Here is a 14,799-nt window from a genome sequence, read left to right on the forward strand (position 1 = left end):
TTTTCCATTTTTGTGCATACAGTACTCTTGCTGCCGTGATCAAATGTAAAAACAAAGTTCCAAAGCTTCTTTCTAACTGGTTGTCCATCATTCTCGCAGCGAAACAAGGCGAGCGTAACAAACAAGCCAAGAGACCGTGAATAGGCTACTCCAGATATTTGTATTTGCAACAAGCAAGCCACACACAAAGGAAGAAAAAAGAAAAAGGGGGGGAGCGCCTGGATTCTCGGCTGCTCCCGACAGGAAAATGGCAATGGGTTTGCCAGGCTAAACTATCCCGTTTCGCAATAAATTAAGCTTCTTCAATGGCCAATATCATGAATTCCTGAAAACATACAAAACACAATTCTTTACACAATAAGCAATTTACACGGAGGGCTAAAATAACATCAAGAACATTTCACAGGAACATTTAACATTTCAACATAAATCTCTTCACCTTAAACATAACTTTTTCGGCTGTCCGACAGGAACAAAAAGTTTCTTCTCTGTTTCAATGATCCTTGTGTATTCTCCCATCTGCAACCCATAATAACCCTTCCTTTGTGTGCGGCTTGCTTGTTGCAAATACAAATATCTGGAGTAGCCTATTCACAGTCTCTTGGCTTGTTTGTTACACTCGCCTTATTTCGCTGCAATTTTTGGACCGTTCCTCTCGTCTTTTTTGCCTTGTCCATCATTCTCAACAAAAAAGTCTCTGGTTTCAACTGGATTTTAATCTTCAAAATCTTTTGAATCAATGATTATATCTGCAACCAGAACATGTTTGCTTTCTTACATGTCCACCACATATGATAAAAGGCCCCTTCTTGTTTAGTACATTTCCAACATACGTTTGAGGCATCCTTGTACATTCTAGCCAATTTTCAGGAGTCATATACCAATGATACATCATCTTATAGAAATTCTCCTTAAATTTCAACTGTGAACATATTCAGTGGTTAAACTTAAGATGTTCAAAGGTCATATGTGAGCTGATAACTTGGAGTCAAGCAACCATGCATGCTGGACATCTTGGCATTGGTTTTTCCCAAAGTTGTGCATGTGTATAAACATAGCTGTCATAGCCCAGTCTGAGAGTGAGGTCTCCTCTGGAGGAGAGGAGCCTCGTGTAGCCAGCCAGGACTTCTCAGGAGAAGAAGAGTTCTGTGTAGCCAGCCCTAGCCCTGACTCAGCAGAAGCCAGCAATCATGAGCAGCAGCTGCTGGCTGATCAAGGCTCACAGCTAGCAGCTGAGACACCAGCACCCTCTAGCCCCAATACCACAGGGGAAGCTCAGCCAGGAACTTCCACAGGGGAGGCTCAGTCAGGGACTGCCAGCACCACAGGGGAAGCCCAGCCAGGGGCTTCCACCCCCCCAGGCTCACCCACACCTAGAGAGCGCTGCAGGCAGCGCCAGAGACTGGAACTGCAGGAGAGACGGCGCAGTGCTCGCCTCCTGAACCAACACCAGCTGCTGGAGAGTGATGATAAGTAGCATCAGGATGGAGCCCCAGCAGCTGGCTGAAAATCACGCCTGGCTATAAAAGCCAGTCAGGAGCAACTGCCAGGCGTGGAAGCAACGTGTCAACTACCTGCAACCACTCCCTGGTACCTTGTGTCTTGCTCTTGCCCGCACCTTGACTTGATACCCTCGTGTTCTGACTTACGGACTGGACTTGGCTTGGCTTTTTGGATCCTGGAGGCAACCCTGGCATTAACCTTGTGCTCTGACTACGGACTGGACCTGGCTTGTGACTTTTGAACACCCCTTGGCTTCGTGCTAATACCTGGACTACCAGCTTGGGCGGGCCCAGCCCATGACAGATTGCTTCCACCACAAAACTTCCCAGCATGGACACGGCGATGCCCACCCTGGGGAGCCTGGCTCTGCTGCAGGATCAGGTACTGCAATTGACTCAAGCACTGGTGACTTTGCAGCAGCAGATTGCCACCCTACTTGCTGCCCCTGCTGCACTGCCGCCTGCTAAATGCCCAGTGAAGCTTCCTGACAGTTTTGAGGGCGATGTGGAGGAATTCCCAGCATTTCTTGCCCGCTGCCAGCTATATATTGAACTCCGGGCCAGAGACTTTCCCACAGATAAAAGCAAGGTCGGCTTTATCCTCAGCCTGTTAAAGGGGCAGGCGGCAAGATGGGCCACACCCTTGTTACTGGCCAAATCCCCACTGCTAGGGGATATCCCAAACTTTGTGGCCCACATTTCTGCCGCCTTTGCGAACCCCCTGAAGGCCATCAAAGCAAACCAAAGAATACGTGCCCTCACCCAGGGGAATGGGACTGTGGCCCAATACACCACTGAATTCCAGTTACTGGCCCAGGACCTGGGCTGGAACGAAGCTGCCCTCGCCGGCCAGTACCTGGAGGGCCTATCTGAGGAGGTATTGGATGAAGTGGCCCGATCCAAACGACCGAGAGAACTACAAGCGCTCATTCTCCTATGCTTGCGAATCGATGGGCGGCTAGAGAACTGGAGACAAGCCCGTGTGCTAAGCTGTCCTCCGCCCCAGGCCTCACCTGCCAAGGCAGCAGAACTAGCACCCTCGAGCATGCCTTGTACCCATTTGCCTCCTGAGGAGAAGGAGCGGCGTCACACCCACAACCTCTGCTGGTACTGTGGTGGGGTGGGCCACTACGCCAATGACTGCCCTGCAAAAAGGAGGGCCCCAGCTTTAGCTCTGGAGCGGACTCCTGCTAAACAACTTGTTGGAACAGCCAATGCCTCCTGTGACCATCCTGAACCATTCCTGGTGCCTGTAAAGCTGTGCCTGCCCGACGGCCGATGCCTATTTGTGTATGCCATGGTAGATTCAGGGGCATCCCGCTGCTTCATGGATGTCAAGTTTGCCGCACAGCACAGGATTCCCTTGCGGGCAAAGAAGACCCCCACCGTAGTGGAGGCCATTGATGGGCGGCCTCTGCGTTCTGGGCCAGTGGTCAAGGAAACCCAGGAGCTTCTCTTGCAGATCCAGCATCACCGTGAGCAGCTCTGCTTCGATGTTGTGGGCATCCCCCACTTTCCGCTGGTCCTGGGGCTCTCCTGGCTCTGTTGCCATGATCCGGTTATTCGGTGGGGCCAGCAGGACCTTCGCTTCCGGACACCCTGCCCACATGAAAATAAACGCACGGGTCCAATTGCAGCCGCTGCACAAGGGGCCTTTGCACTACCGGAGATATATGCGGATTTTGCAGATGTGTTTGAGGAAAAAGGGGCAGACCAACTCCCCCCGCATCGGCCGTATGACTGTGCTATTGACTTAATCCCCGGCGCCCCCCTGCCAGTGGGACGCCTGTACTCGTTATCAGAGCCTGAGCTGGCCGCACTCCGGGACTTCCTCACAACCAATCTGCGTTGAGGATTCATCCGCCCCTCCACCTCGCCCACCTCTGCCCCAGTCCTCTTTGTTAAAAAGAAAAGTGGAGAACTCCGGCTCTGCAATGACTACCGGGCCCTGAACAAAATCTCTGTCTGAGACCGGTATCCACTGCCACTGATCTCCGACCTCCTGGAGCAAGTTAAGGGAGCCCAGATCTACACCAAGCTGGATCTTCGGGGAGCCTACAACCTGGTGCGCATTCGGGAAGGCGATGAGTGGAAAACTGCCTTTAGTACCAGGTATGGACAATACGAGTACATGGTAATGCCCTTTGGCCTGACTAACGCACCCTTGGTGTTTCAGAGGTTTATGAATGATATCTTTCGTGACCTGCTGGATCAGTTCGTCATCATTTACTTGGATGATATATTAATTTATTCCCGGAACCCGGCTCGACACCCCCAGCACGTGCGCATGGTGCTGCAAAGACTCCGGCAGCACGGCCTGTTTGCCAAGCTGGAAAAATGTGCATTCCACCTGCCTGCCGTAGAATTCCTCGGCCATGTGATCTCGCCCCGGGGTATCCAAATGGACCCAGCTAAGGTCGAAGCGGTACAGACCTGGCAACCCCCCCCCCCCCGCTCACGGAAGGATGTGCAACGATTTCTGGGGTTTGCCAACTACTATCGGCAGTTCATCCCCCAGTTTGCATCCATAGCCGTTCCCCTTACCCGGCTTCTCCGGCCTCGAGAACCCTTCCATTGGACACCGGAAGCCAATGAGGCATTCCAGACCTTGAAGGCACGCTTCATCACACAACCGGTACTCCGATACCCAGATCCCCAGCTACCCTTCGTAGTTGAGGCGGACGCCTCCAGCACTGCCATCGGAGTGGTGCTCTCACAACGTGCAACCTCCTCCAGCGTCCCCCAACCCTGTGCCTACTACTCTCGCCAGCTTACCCCTGCAGAAAGGAACTATACCATCTGGGAGCGGGAGCTGCTGGCAATAAAGGCAGCCTTCGAGGTTTGGCGGCACCATCTGGAGGGGGCTCAACACCCTGTCCGAGTGTTCACTGATCACCGGAACCTTGAACATCTCCAAACCGCCCGCCGCCTCAACCAGAGGCAGATCCGCTGGTCATTGTTCTTCTCCCGCTTTGACTTCAGGATCACGTATGTCCCCAGTTCCCAGAATAAGAAAGCCGATGCTCTGTCCCGGAAACCGGAGTACAACTCATCCCCATGCTGGGAAGAGCCTCTAACTACTATCCTGGCTCCCGAAACTTTCGCTGCCGCGCAACCCTCCCAGGGGCTGGTTGAGGAGATACTGGCTCAACAGGTACTGGACCCAGTTGCCCAGAAATACCTCCAGAAGGTCCGGGAGCCGCACCAGCTCCAGGCGGATGGCTTTGCAGAGGAAGAGGGGCTACTGACCCATCGAGGCCGAATTTATGTACCACCTGGCTCGCTGCGAACGAAAGTCCTGCAACTGGTCCATGATTCCAGACCCGCTGGGCACTTCGGTCGCCACAGACAACCCATCTCTTGACCCGTGACTTCTGGTGGCCCCGGGTGCAATCAGATGTGGCCCAGTATGTGGCAGCCTGTGAGACGTGTAGGCGGGCCAAGGATTCCCCTAGCAAACCCTCCGGCCTTCTGCATCCGCTACCCACACCCACCGGGCCATGGAGGACTATTTCCATGGACTTCATTACAGACCTGCCCTGCTCCAAAGGCCATACCTGCATCCTGGTGGTGGTGGACTTATTCACAAAAATGGCCCATTTCATTCCCTGTTCTGGACCCCCCACCGCACAGGACACTGCACACCTGTACCTTCAGCATGTTTTTCGACTTCACGGGCGACCGGACCATGTAATTTCCGATCGGGGAGTTCAATTCACCTCTAGGTTTTGGCGGGCACTGCACTCCCTTCTTGGCACCCAAGTCCACTTATCCTCAGCACACCATCCCCAGTCCGACGGGCAAACGGAACGCACCAATGCAACCCTGGAGCAGTATCTGAGATGCTATACAAACCATCAACAGGATGACTGGCTAGCCCTACTGCCTTTGGCCGAGTTCGCATATAACAATGCAGTGCACTCCTCCACCAAAAAGACCCCCTTTATGGCTAACTATGGCCATCACCCTCGCTTCTTTCCTAGCACCGCACCCTCGTCAGGAATCCCAGCTGCGGACGATCGCCTCCAGGAACTTCAATCCATGCATGAGCTGTTGCGGGAGCAACTCCAGCTTGCCAAGGAAAACTACAAGGGAGCTGCGGATCGGAAACGGCAACCTGGTGTTCCCCTGTCCATAGGTGACCAGGTCTGGTTATCCACCCGCCATATCCGCAGCCAACGGCCCTCCAAAAAGCTGGATGCTCGGTTCCTTGGACCCTTCGTAATCACAGACCAGGTGAACCCCGTAGCCTACCGCCTGCAACTACCACCGACCCTCCCGATCCATCCCGTGTTTCATCGTTCCCTTCTAGTCCCGGCATCACCCCCAGACCTGCACCATCCCGGGCCACCACCTCCTCCGCCTCCGATTACCATTGAGGGACAAGAAGAATATGAGGTCGCCCAGATCCTGGACTCCTGTCGCCGGCGGGGGCAAGTGCAGTACTTGGTGGACTGGAGGGGGTATGGACCGGAAGACCGCTCATGGGAGCCGGCTGTGAACATTCATGCCCCCCGTCTAGTCCGACAATTCCATCGGGCCTATCCTCAGAAACCGGGGGCGCCCGGGCCACAGAGGAGGGGGGGCCTTGGGAGGGGGGATGGTGTCATAGCCCAGTCTGAGAGTGAGGTCTCCTCTGGAGGAGAGGAGCCTCGTGTAGCCAGCCAGGACTCCTCAGGAGAAGAAGAGTTCTGTGTAGCCAGCCCTAGCCCTGACTCAGCAGAAGCCAGCAATCATGAGCAGCAGCTGCTGGCTGATCAAGGCTCACAGCTAGCAGCTGAGACACCAGCACCCTCTAGCCCCAATACCACAGGGGAAGCTCAGCCAGGAACTTCCACAGGGGAGGCTCAGTCAGGGACTGCCAGCACCACAGGGGAAGCCCAGCCAGGGGCTTCCACCCCCCCAGGCTCACCCACACCTAGAGAGCGCCGCAGGCAGCGCCAGAGACTGGAACTGCAGGAGAGACGGCGCAGTGCTCGCCTCCTGAGTCAACGCCAGCTGCTGGAGAGTGATGATAAGTAGCATCAGGATGGAGCCCCAGCAGCTGGCTGAAAATCACGCCTGGCTATAAAAGCCAGTCAGGAGCAACTGCCAGGCGTGGAAGCAACGTGTCAACTACCTGCAACCACTCCCTGGTACCTTGTGTCTTGCTCTTGCCCGCACCTTGACTTGATACCCTTGTGTTCTGACTTACGGACTGGACTTGGCTTGGCTTTTTGGATCCTGGAGGCAACCCTGGCATTAACCTTGTGCTCTGACTACGGACTGGACCTGGCTTGTGACTTTTGAACACCCCTTGGCTTCGTGCTAATACCTGGACTACCAGCTTGGGCGGGCCCAGCCCATGACAATAGCTGATTCAAACTGACTGGTAGTTTGAATGGCTCCTCAGCTGAACACTGAAGAGTATGGTTTTATTGAAATATGTTTATTATGGCTGATTTATATTATTGTGAAAGGCCTAATTGTCTGTTTCAACAATTGCCTGCTGTTATGCCTCAAGGATGGGGAAGTAGTAGAATTCATTTGAGCTGTGTAAGACCACGTGTACAAAAGGCCAATTGCGTTGCATTGCACAGTTAGCAAGGAATGCATTGAAACAACCTATTGATCACCCATTAACAGTTAGATAAACTATCAAATTGATCGCTGAAATATTACATCTCTGCAACTGCTGAAGAGGGCATGAGTCAAACTGTGGGTGTTTGTGCCTCCCTACTTTGAATTCATGGCTGAGTCAATATGAGGGGTCATGTTGCCAGTGTATCTGTTGCTCAATTTGCACTTGCAAAGATTCAACATGGCACAGGGGAATCCATTTTTTTCTCATTAGCTGTGGTTTCCCTTTTGCACCAGATATGGATTCTCTCCCCCCTCACTGTTGTTATGCTACTATCATGATTTTAATTGTTTGGTGCATGTGTAGTACTGCTGAAAAATAGCACACTTTGTTTATTTATTTGTTTGTTTATGTCATTTATAGTCTACCTTTCTCAGTGAGACTCAAGGCAGATTACATAGTATGAGATTAGTATAGTCAATATCAAGGACATTTCAATAAACAATGCCATAGGGTAAATAAATGCAAGTTTACAAAGACAACATTAGAAAAATCCAATACAGAGTTGAAGAAATGCTGAAGCAGAACATAAGCAATTCTAGGGCTGACAGTAGACAACATAGAGTTCCCAGTAGCATCATTCTTAAAGCATAGATAGTACATAGAACATAGTACATAGAAGCACATACTTAAAGCTAGGCTGATCCAAAATAATATAATATTAGAATCCCTTGGTGATTGTTAATGCCATCTTCTAATCCTCCATTTTGTTAGTGTAAATTCCAACTTGGGAAATTCCTGGACACTTGGGAGCAGTGCCTGGGAATGCAGAGTTTGGGGAGGGGAGAGAGCTCACCTTACAGTTCACCCTCAGAAGCTGCCAGGGATACTGAACTCTGCAGTCTAGAGATCACTTGTAATTCTATAAGAACATCAGGCCCCTTCTGGATGCTGCTAAGCCTACTCTGTGCCCAGTTTGTTGGCCCTCCATGAAAATTGGCCACTGTGCAAAACAGGATGCTGAGCTAGATGAATCATGGGTCTGATCTTATATTCTTATTGTGGGTATTTTAAGTTTTGAAAATATTCTATTTGTTCATATGCATTTCTAGGTATACCACGCCTCATAGAGCTCTGCAGGTCTCCTACAGAAAGAAATAACAGTGATTCTGTTCTAGTGGCATGCCTAGTGAGTACATACAATTATTACCCCTTTTCATTATCTTTTCTGTTGGTCTATATGATTCTATGAAATTACAGGAAAAGAATACAAACAAATAGCTATTCATGGCATTTGGGTTGGAAGGGTGAGCTAGGGCACAGAGGAGAATAGTGGCTCCTCAAAACAATCTCCTGCATTTCCATTACAAAAGGCTCCTCTGTATGTGGGGGGTGGAGAAGGGAGCTCTGCCTTTCCACTGCCGTCCATGTCTTGAATTGTACCTAAATATTTGAAGATGAAAAGAGGGGTTGATGATTCACCCGTCCAATGGCAGACTTTTTACTTCTCTTAGCTCCCCCAGGACCAGCATTTCATGGTGCATTTTCAGCTGCAGCTAGAGGGGAGATGCAGGAACCTTTGTTCTGTGGATGGACATATTTACCCTCTGCAGATGTTTTTTCTGCAGGATCTAGGCCCATATGCCACCACAGACACATCTGCTTTGGATATTGAGCATTATTTAGAGTTACCATGCAGCATTACAAGATTTTTTAAGAAGTTTGTAAAATGTATGACTGAAGATAATAATGCCAGTTTGCCACCTAAGTGCTATATCAGACTACGTTGCGGCTGAATAATCACACCCGACACTTTCATGGGTTGGAAATGGCCACAACTTCATTGATTACAGCTATATGGAGCATTGGCCTGGCATGTGGGCTGGATCCCCATTGGCATCGTAGGCCTGGCAGCCGACCGATGCATCACCCGCCAGCCTGCCGCTGGCATCTCGGCACATGTTGTTCTGTCGCCGGCCCTGCCATGCGACCCTTGCCTCCAGATCTGTCGGGGTGAGCAGTCCCGCCAGCCCACTCACCCTGTTGGGATCCGGCCCAATGCTTCAAAAACCGCCACAGGAGGAAGGCCCCCGGCCTGACTCCCACCAACGCTCCAGCTGCTGCAACCAAGAAAGATGGAGCCACCCCCTACCCCCCAGGGTCCCTGACTTCGATGCCCAGAGGAAGGCGCAAAAACCCCAAGTGGCCTTGGCCAATTTGGCCCCTTGCGGGAAAAATTCCTCCCTGGCCCCCGAAGGCGACCGGCACAAGTGGCCCTGGTGATCTCTGCCAGAGCCCCACAGGGGGCCCACTCACATCCCCCTGACTGTGCTGCTCCCGTCGTCATTCATCCTGTAGTAGCGCTATGCAGTCTCTCCTTGGGGGATGCCATGCCTGTAACTAAATCACACAACGTTAGTATATTCTCTCCTGACATAGCCCAAGTAGGCTCTGGAGGTCCACCTGCCCATGGTTTTTATCTGGTCAGCGGACAGGCCAACCTCGGCAGCTGTGGTTGCTGCCCCAATCCGGAATGAGTGGGGCCTGTACTCGCCTTGCGGGAGGCCTGCTGCTTTTAGGCAGGCTCTGAGGACGGCTGTGAACTTGTACCTGGTGAGCAGTCCTCAGTCGGCGTGCAATAGGAGTTGGCCAGGTGTGGCCGGGCGCCTATCCAGGTATGCCTTGACTGCCTGCACAGGGCAAAGGGCCCCTCGCCCCATGGCACGGAGCTGGACCGCTGCTCCACGCCCCTTCTAGTCAGTCTTGGACTGCCGGACCTTGATAAGCAACCTGCCCCCCTTGATCGAGATGTCTGCCTGCGCGAATGCCCTGTTGGTCTGATCCCCCGCTGACGAAGACGCCAGCTCGCTCACGCGGAAGGCCCTGTAAAATGCGAGGCTGAAGGCCGCCCTGAATAGTGTGCCCTTGAAGGATGAGTGGCATATCACACCCAGTTGTTTCAGGATGACTTGCAAAATGTCGGCTGTGATGGGCCGCCGGGCGTCCTTGCGCAGCGGCTCCTGGCGGGCCCAGCCTGCTATGGCCCTGCGAGCCAGAAAGCTGCCCATTGGGTCTGCCCACCCCGATGCCTTGCAGAAGAATGACACCGCTGCCATGTGCAGCCTGATGGTCTTGGGTACGTATCCAGCTCCATCCATCCATGCCAGATATTCCAATAAGGCCTCTTCTGGCACATCCCCTTCCGTCTGGCCAGGCTGCTCGGCGAGGAATGCCATGAATGAAGTGACCGCTGCCCCGTAAGCCCGCCTGGTCATAGGCGCCAGCGAATTCAGAACTCCCTGCAGGATCCGATGCTCCCAAGTTCCCACAGCTCCTCTGGGAAGGGGTCCGGGTGCTGTTTTGCGTCTGGTGCCATCTCCCAAAACCTGTCTTTCTGAAAGCGAGAAAGTGCATCCGCTATGTTGTTGTCCACCCTGGGTATGTGGCGAGCTCCAAACACAATGTTGTGCTGCAAGCCCAGGAGGACCAGTCTGCGCACCAGCCGCATGATGCATTCTGAACACGAGGTCTGCCTGTTCACCACTCCGACTACTGCTAGGTTGTCACACCAAAAGAGAACCTTCTTGTTGCGGAACTGGTCCGTCCAGAGCACAATTGCCACCAGGATAGGAAAGAGCTCCAAGAACGTGAGGTCCCTGAGGATGCCCTCCCCTTGCCAGGCTACAGGCCACCTCTGGGTGCACCATCGCCCCCCCCCAGTACACTCCAAATCCCACACCCCCGGCGGCGTCCGAGTGCGCCTGGAGGGATGCTCCCAGGTTGAGGGGATCCCGCCACCAGGACACGCCATTGTAGTCCTGCAGGAACGTGTCCCAGATTCGCAGGTCTGTTTTTAACTGCTTTGTTATCCTGATGTGGTGATGTGGTGCCGTGACCCCCGTTGTTGCCCTGGCCAGCCGGGCGCAGAATGGCCTCCCCGGCACGACTACCCTGCAGGCAAAGTTCAGGCTGCCCAGGAGCGATTGCACCTCTCACAGTGATTTCTTCTTGGCCTTAAGCCCAGATGTCACCTTTTCCTGCAGTCCTTTCAACTTCTTGGGGGGCAGTCTGCAAGTTCCCCGCACCGAGTCTATTTCTATCCCCAGGAACGACAGGCAGATAGAGGGACCTTCGGTCTTCTCCTGTGCCAGTGGGACCCCTAGCTCCCTGGCCATCCCTTGAAACAGGCCGAATAGCTCCTGGCATTCTCCACTGCCCACCGGCCCTGCCATGAAAAAATCATCCAGGTAATGAGAGATGAATGGGGAGTGAGCCAGGTCTTTCAGTGCCAACTAGGGGTGTGCAAGCCAAAAATTTTCGGCTATAGCCGAAAGTAGAAAGCCGAAAGAAGATTCTCTATCGTTAAAGCCGAAAGCCGAAACAAGAATCTCTTTCGGCTTTCGGCTTTCGGGATTCTTTCGGCATTATTTCGGCATTCTTTCGGCTTTTTTCTATGGGAAAATGCCTCCGTCTTCCATTCTCTGATGTTAAGTGAGTTGTGTTATTTTTGTGTAAGATAGTGCTGCCATGCCCTTTGGTGTTCCCCCCTGCTGTGTAACCTAAAGCTGTTCAAGAAATAAAGTGTTTTTGACAGGAATCATGCTTTGTGATTCTCTGATGTTAAGTGAGTTTTGTTTTAATTTTTCTGTGTGGGGGACTGCTGGTGTAATGTGTCATAATGCTTTGCCTACTTGTACTTTGGAAGGGAGAATATAATTTTTTTAAAACTTTATTTTGTGTTGTTCTTGTTTTATTCTTTGTTGTGCAGTTGGTTCCCATCATAGGGAACAATGGGGCTGGCTGGCCAGCCATCTCTGTAGGTGGTGGGGGAATTTGAGGGAGGGTGTCTGTGGTTCAGGTGCTCTTTCACAGGGACCAGCTGGCACTCAGAAGTGTGCCCACCATTGTGGCACCCCTGGGCTGTGCAGAATTGCCCAGGGAAAGAGAGTTTAGAAGTTCCCAGCATAGGGAACAAAGGGAGAGGGCTGGCCTTTGCCAGCCTGTTCCTGGGGTTATGGGTGTGGGGCAGGTGGGGGTGGATTTGGGTCTGTGAGGGGCTAATGTGGGGATTTGGGTCTGTGTGTGGCAGCTGGGGGGGAATTGGGTTTGTGTGGGGCTGTAAGGGGTGGACTTTAGGGGCTGAGAGGACCTACTTGGGGATGCCATGAAATGGCCCCCCCAAGTGGGAGCAGTCTGAGCCTTGGTGGGGGGTGGGAGGAAGGGTGGGAGAAGGGCCCCAGAGGGCTGGGGGGCATTTTGCATGCAAAATGCCACCCCTGGCAACACAAGCCTCCCCCAGCTGTCAGTGGTAGAGATGAGAGCAGAGCACCTACTTGGGGAGGCCATGAAATGCCCCCCCCAAGTGGGAGCAGGCTGAGCCTTGGTGGGGGGTGGGAGGAGGGGTGGGAGAAGGGCCCCAGAGGGTTGGGGGGCATTTTGCATGCAAAATGCCACCCCTGGCAACACAAGCCTCCCCCAGCTGTCAGTGGTAGAGATTAGAGCACCTACTTGGGGAGGCCATGAAATGGCCCCCCAAGTGGGAGCAGGCTGAGCCTTGGTGGGGGGTGGGAGGAGGGGTGGGAGAAGGGCCCCTGAGGGCTGGGGGGCATTTTGCATGCAAAATGCCACCCCTGGCAAAGGAAGCCTGCCTCTTCATTTTTTCCCCATAGGAAATAATGAAGAAAGATCAGCAGCAGCATGCTAACAATATGCTGCTCCTTCGCTTTCTTATGGGAGGATGGGGGGACCTGCTTTGTTATGTTATGTTATGTTATGTTATGTTATGGCCCCCCAAAGTCCAATCTGTCTGAAACTTGGGTGGTTGTTAGAGAAGGGTTAGAGGAAGGTCCCCACCAATGTTGGGCTTATTCGGTGGGAAAATGCCTCCTCCAGGCGTCCTGGAAGACGGAGGCATTTTCCCATAGAAAAGCCGAAAGAAAGCCGAAAGAATCCCGAAACGTTTCGGCTTTTTTCTTTCGGCTACCCGAAACGTTTCGGCATTCCCCGAAACGTTTCGGCATTCCCCGAAAGAAGCCGAAACACTTTTGTTTCGGCATTCTTTCGGCATTCTGAATGCCGAAACGCACATCCCTAGTGCCAACTCGAGGAATGTGCTGAAGGTCTCAAAGGCCGAACATGCCACCGCACAGCCCATTGGCATGGCCTTGTCTATGTACCACCTGTCTTGGAATTTGAACCCCAGGAGGCACCAGTCCTCCAGGTGGACTGGCAGCAGCCGGAAGGCGGATTGAAGGTTGCACTTGGCCATCAGTGCGCCGTAGCCGCAGGCCCGCACTAAGTTAACCGCTTGATCGAAAGATGCGTAGCGCACCATACAGAGTTCAGCTGGGATCGCCTCGTTCACAGAGGCACCTTTTGGATAAGACAAGTGATGAACCAGCCGGAACTCCCCCGGCACCTTCTTCGGGACCACCCCCAGCGGGGACACCCTCAGGTTGTTAATGGGAGGCATGTCAAACGGACCTGCCACTTGCCTCGCCTTCACCTCCTCAATCTTGGCCGCCACCACACCTGGGATGTCCTACATGGTCTTGAGGTTGGGAGCATCTGTGGCGACCCACGGGCCCACGTAAGGTATCCTGAAACCTTCTGTGAACCCATCCCAGAGCATGTTGGCATCCGCCCGGTTGGTGTATCGCTGCAACCATGGCTGCAGCGCGGCTGGGGAGACTCGCGTCCGGGCGAGAGAACGCCAGTCCCACAGGCCAGCAGTCTCACTTCTTTCCCGGGCCTGAGGCACTACCCTGGCCACCAGCTGCTGCTGCCCGGCTCCCGTCATCCCCTCTGGATCCATTCCCTGTGGCCCGTCCTTGAAAGGGCCATTGGGATCCAGCACCTCTGGGGAAGTTCCACCGAGGGTGGCGGCCATGGCAGTCCTCACACACATGGTCGAAGCGGCACCTTGTCTTGTGGCAGTTCCCTGCGTTGAACTCCCAGCAGGGTCGTTTGGCGGCTTGCCGCCTGAACCCTGACCCATCGGCCCTAATGTGCTTCCCATTGCTCTTGCTATTGACCGCCCATAGCCAGCCCATGCTGAATGATTGGTCCCAGTGTGTCAGCTCATTGCTGGATGCCTTCTTCCTGAAGGTCTCGTCATATTTTAAGGCAGCTCTTTCACCCGATGTGGCTTTTATGTGGGTGACTTCCCTCATATGCATTGTGAGGTGCCAGGCACGCTCGGGGTATGCCGCTTGCACCACCCCAGCGTACTCACAGTACCCCAGAACCCAGTTAGTGAAGGTGCACTCTGCCTACCGTTCCCTGTCCTGTCGCCTGCGCTTCCTCGGGGATCTGCTGTCCCCCACTGGCTCCTCTGCTTGCAACAGAGTGAACATGTCCACATAGTACCCATTCAGTATCTGTTCCCTTACCCGGGTGGGCAAGTGGTACCCAATGGGGGCCTCCCCAGGACCCACTGGCGGTGGGGAATCCCCCCGTCGAGCTGAGCGGGGCTGTTCCCATGCTGCCCGGGTCCCTGAAGTGGATATCACAAAGTGTCTGCGGCGCCGCGCCCATTCCACCAGCCGCAGGACATAGGCAGCTGCCTCACAATAGACTCTTGCCTTCTTTTCTCAGTCCTCGTCCCCTGAAGACTCACCTCTCGATGCCCCGGACAACGAAGTGCTGCGACTCCGGCTCCTCCGCTGGGTCCTCTGTGTCCTCTGTCCGGAGGCCCATGACTGACCCCGACTCCACCCCCAATCAGCATCACTCTCC

General features: G+C 53.6%; 1 protein-coding gene across 1 annotated transcript in view; it reads left to right on the top strand.

The window, feature by feature from the left end:
* INSC (INSC spindle orientation adaptor protein) overlaps nucleotides 1-14,799 on the top strand; it is a 185,131-nt gene that overhangs the window by 156,920 nt on the left and 13,412 nt on the right. Inside the window, exon 11 of the mRNA XM_054969992.1 lies at nucleotides 8,175-8,251. Within this exon, the coding sequence (XP_054825967.1) occupies nucleotides 8,175-8,251 (77 nt within the window). The remainder of the gene's footprint in view (nucleotides 1-8,174; nucleotides 8,252-14,799) is intronic.

The sequence above is a fragment of the Eublepharis macularius genome, chromosome 2, assembly GCF_028583425.1.
Source record: "Eublepharis macularius isolate TG4126 chromosome 2, MPM_Emac_v1.0, whole genome shotgun sequence".
Taxonomy (NCBI): Eukaryota; Metazoa; Chordata; class Lepidosauria; order Squamata; family Eublepharidae; genus Eublepharis; species Eublepharis macularius.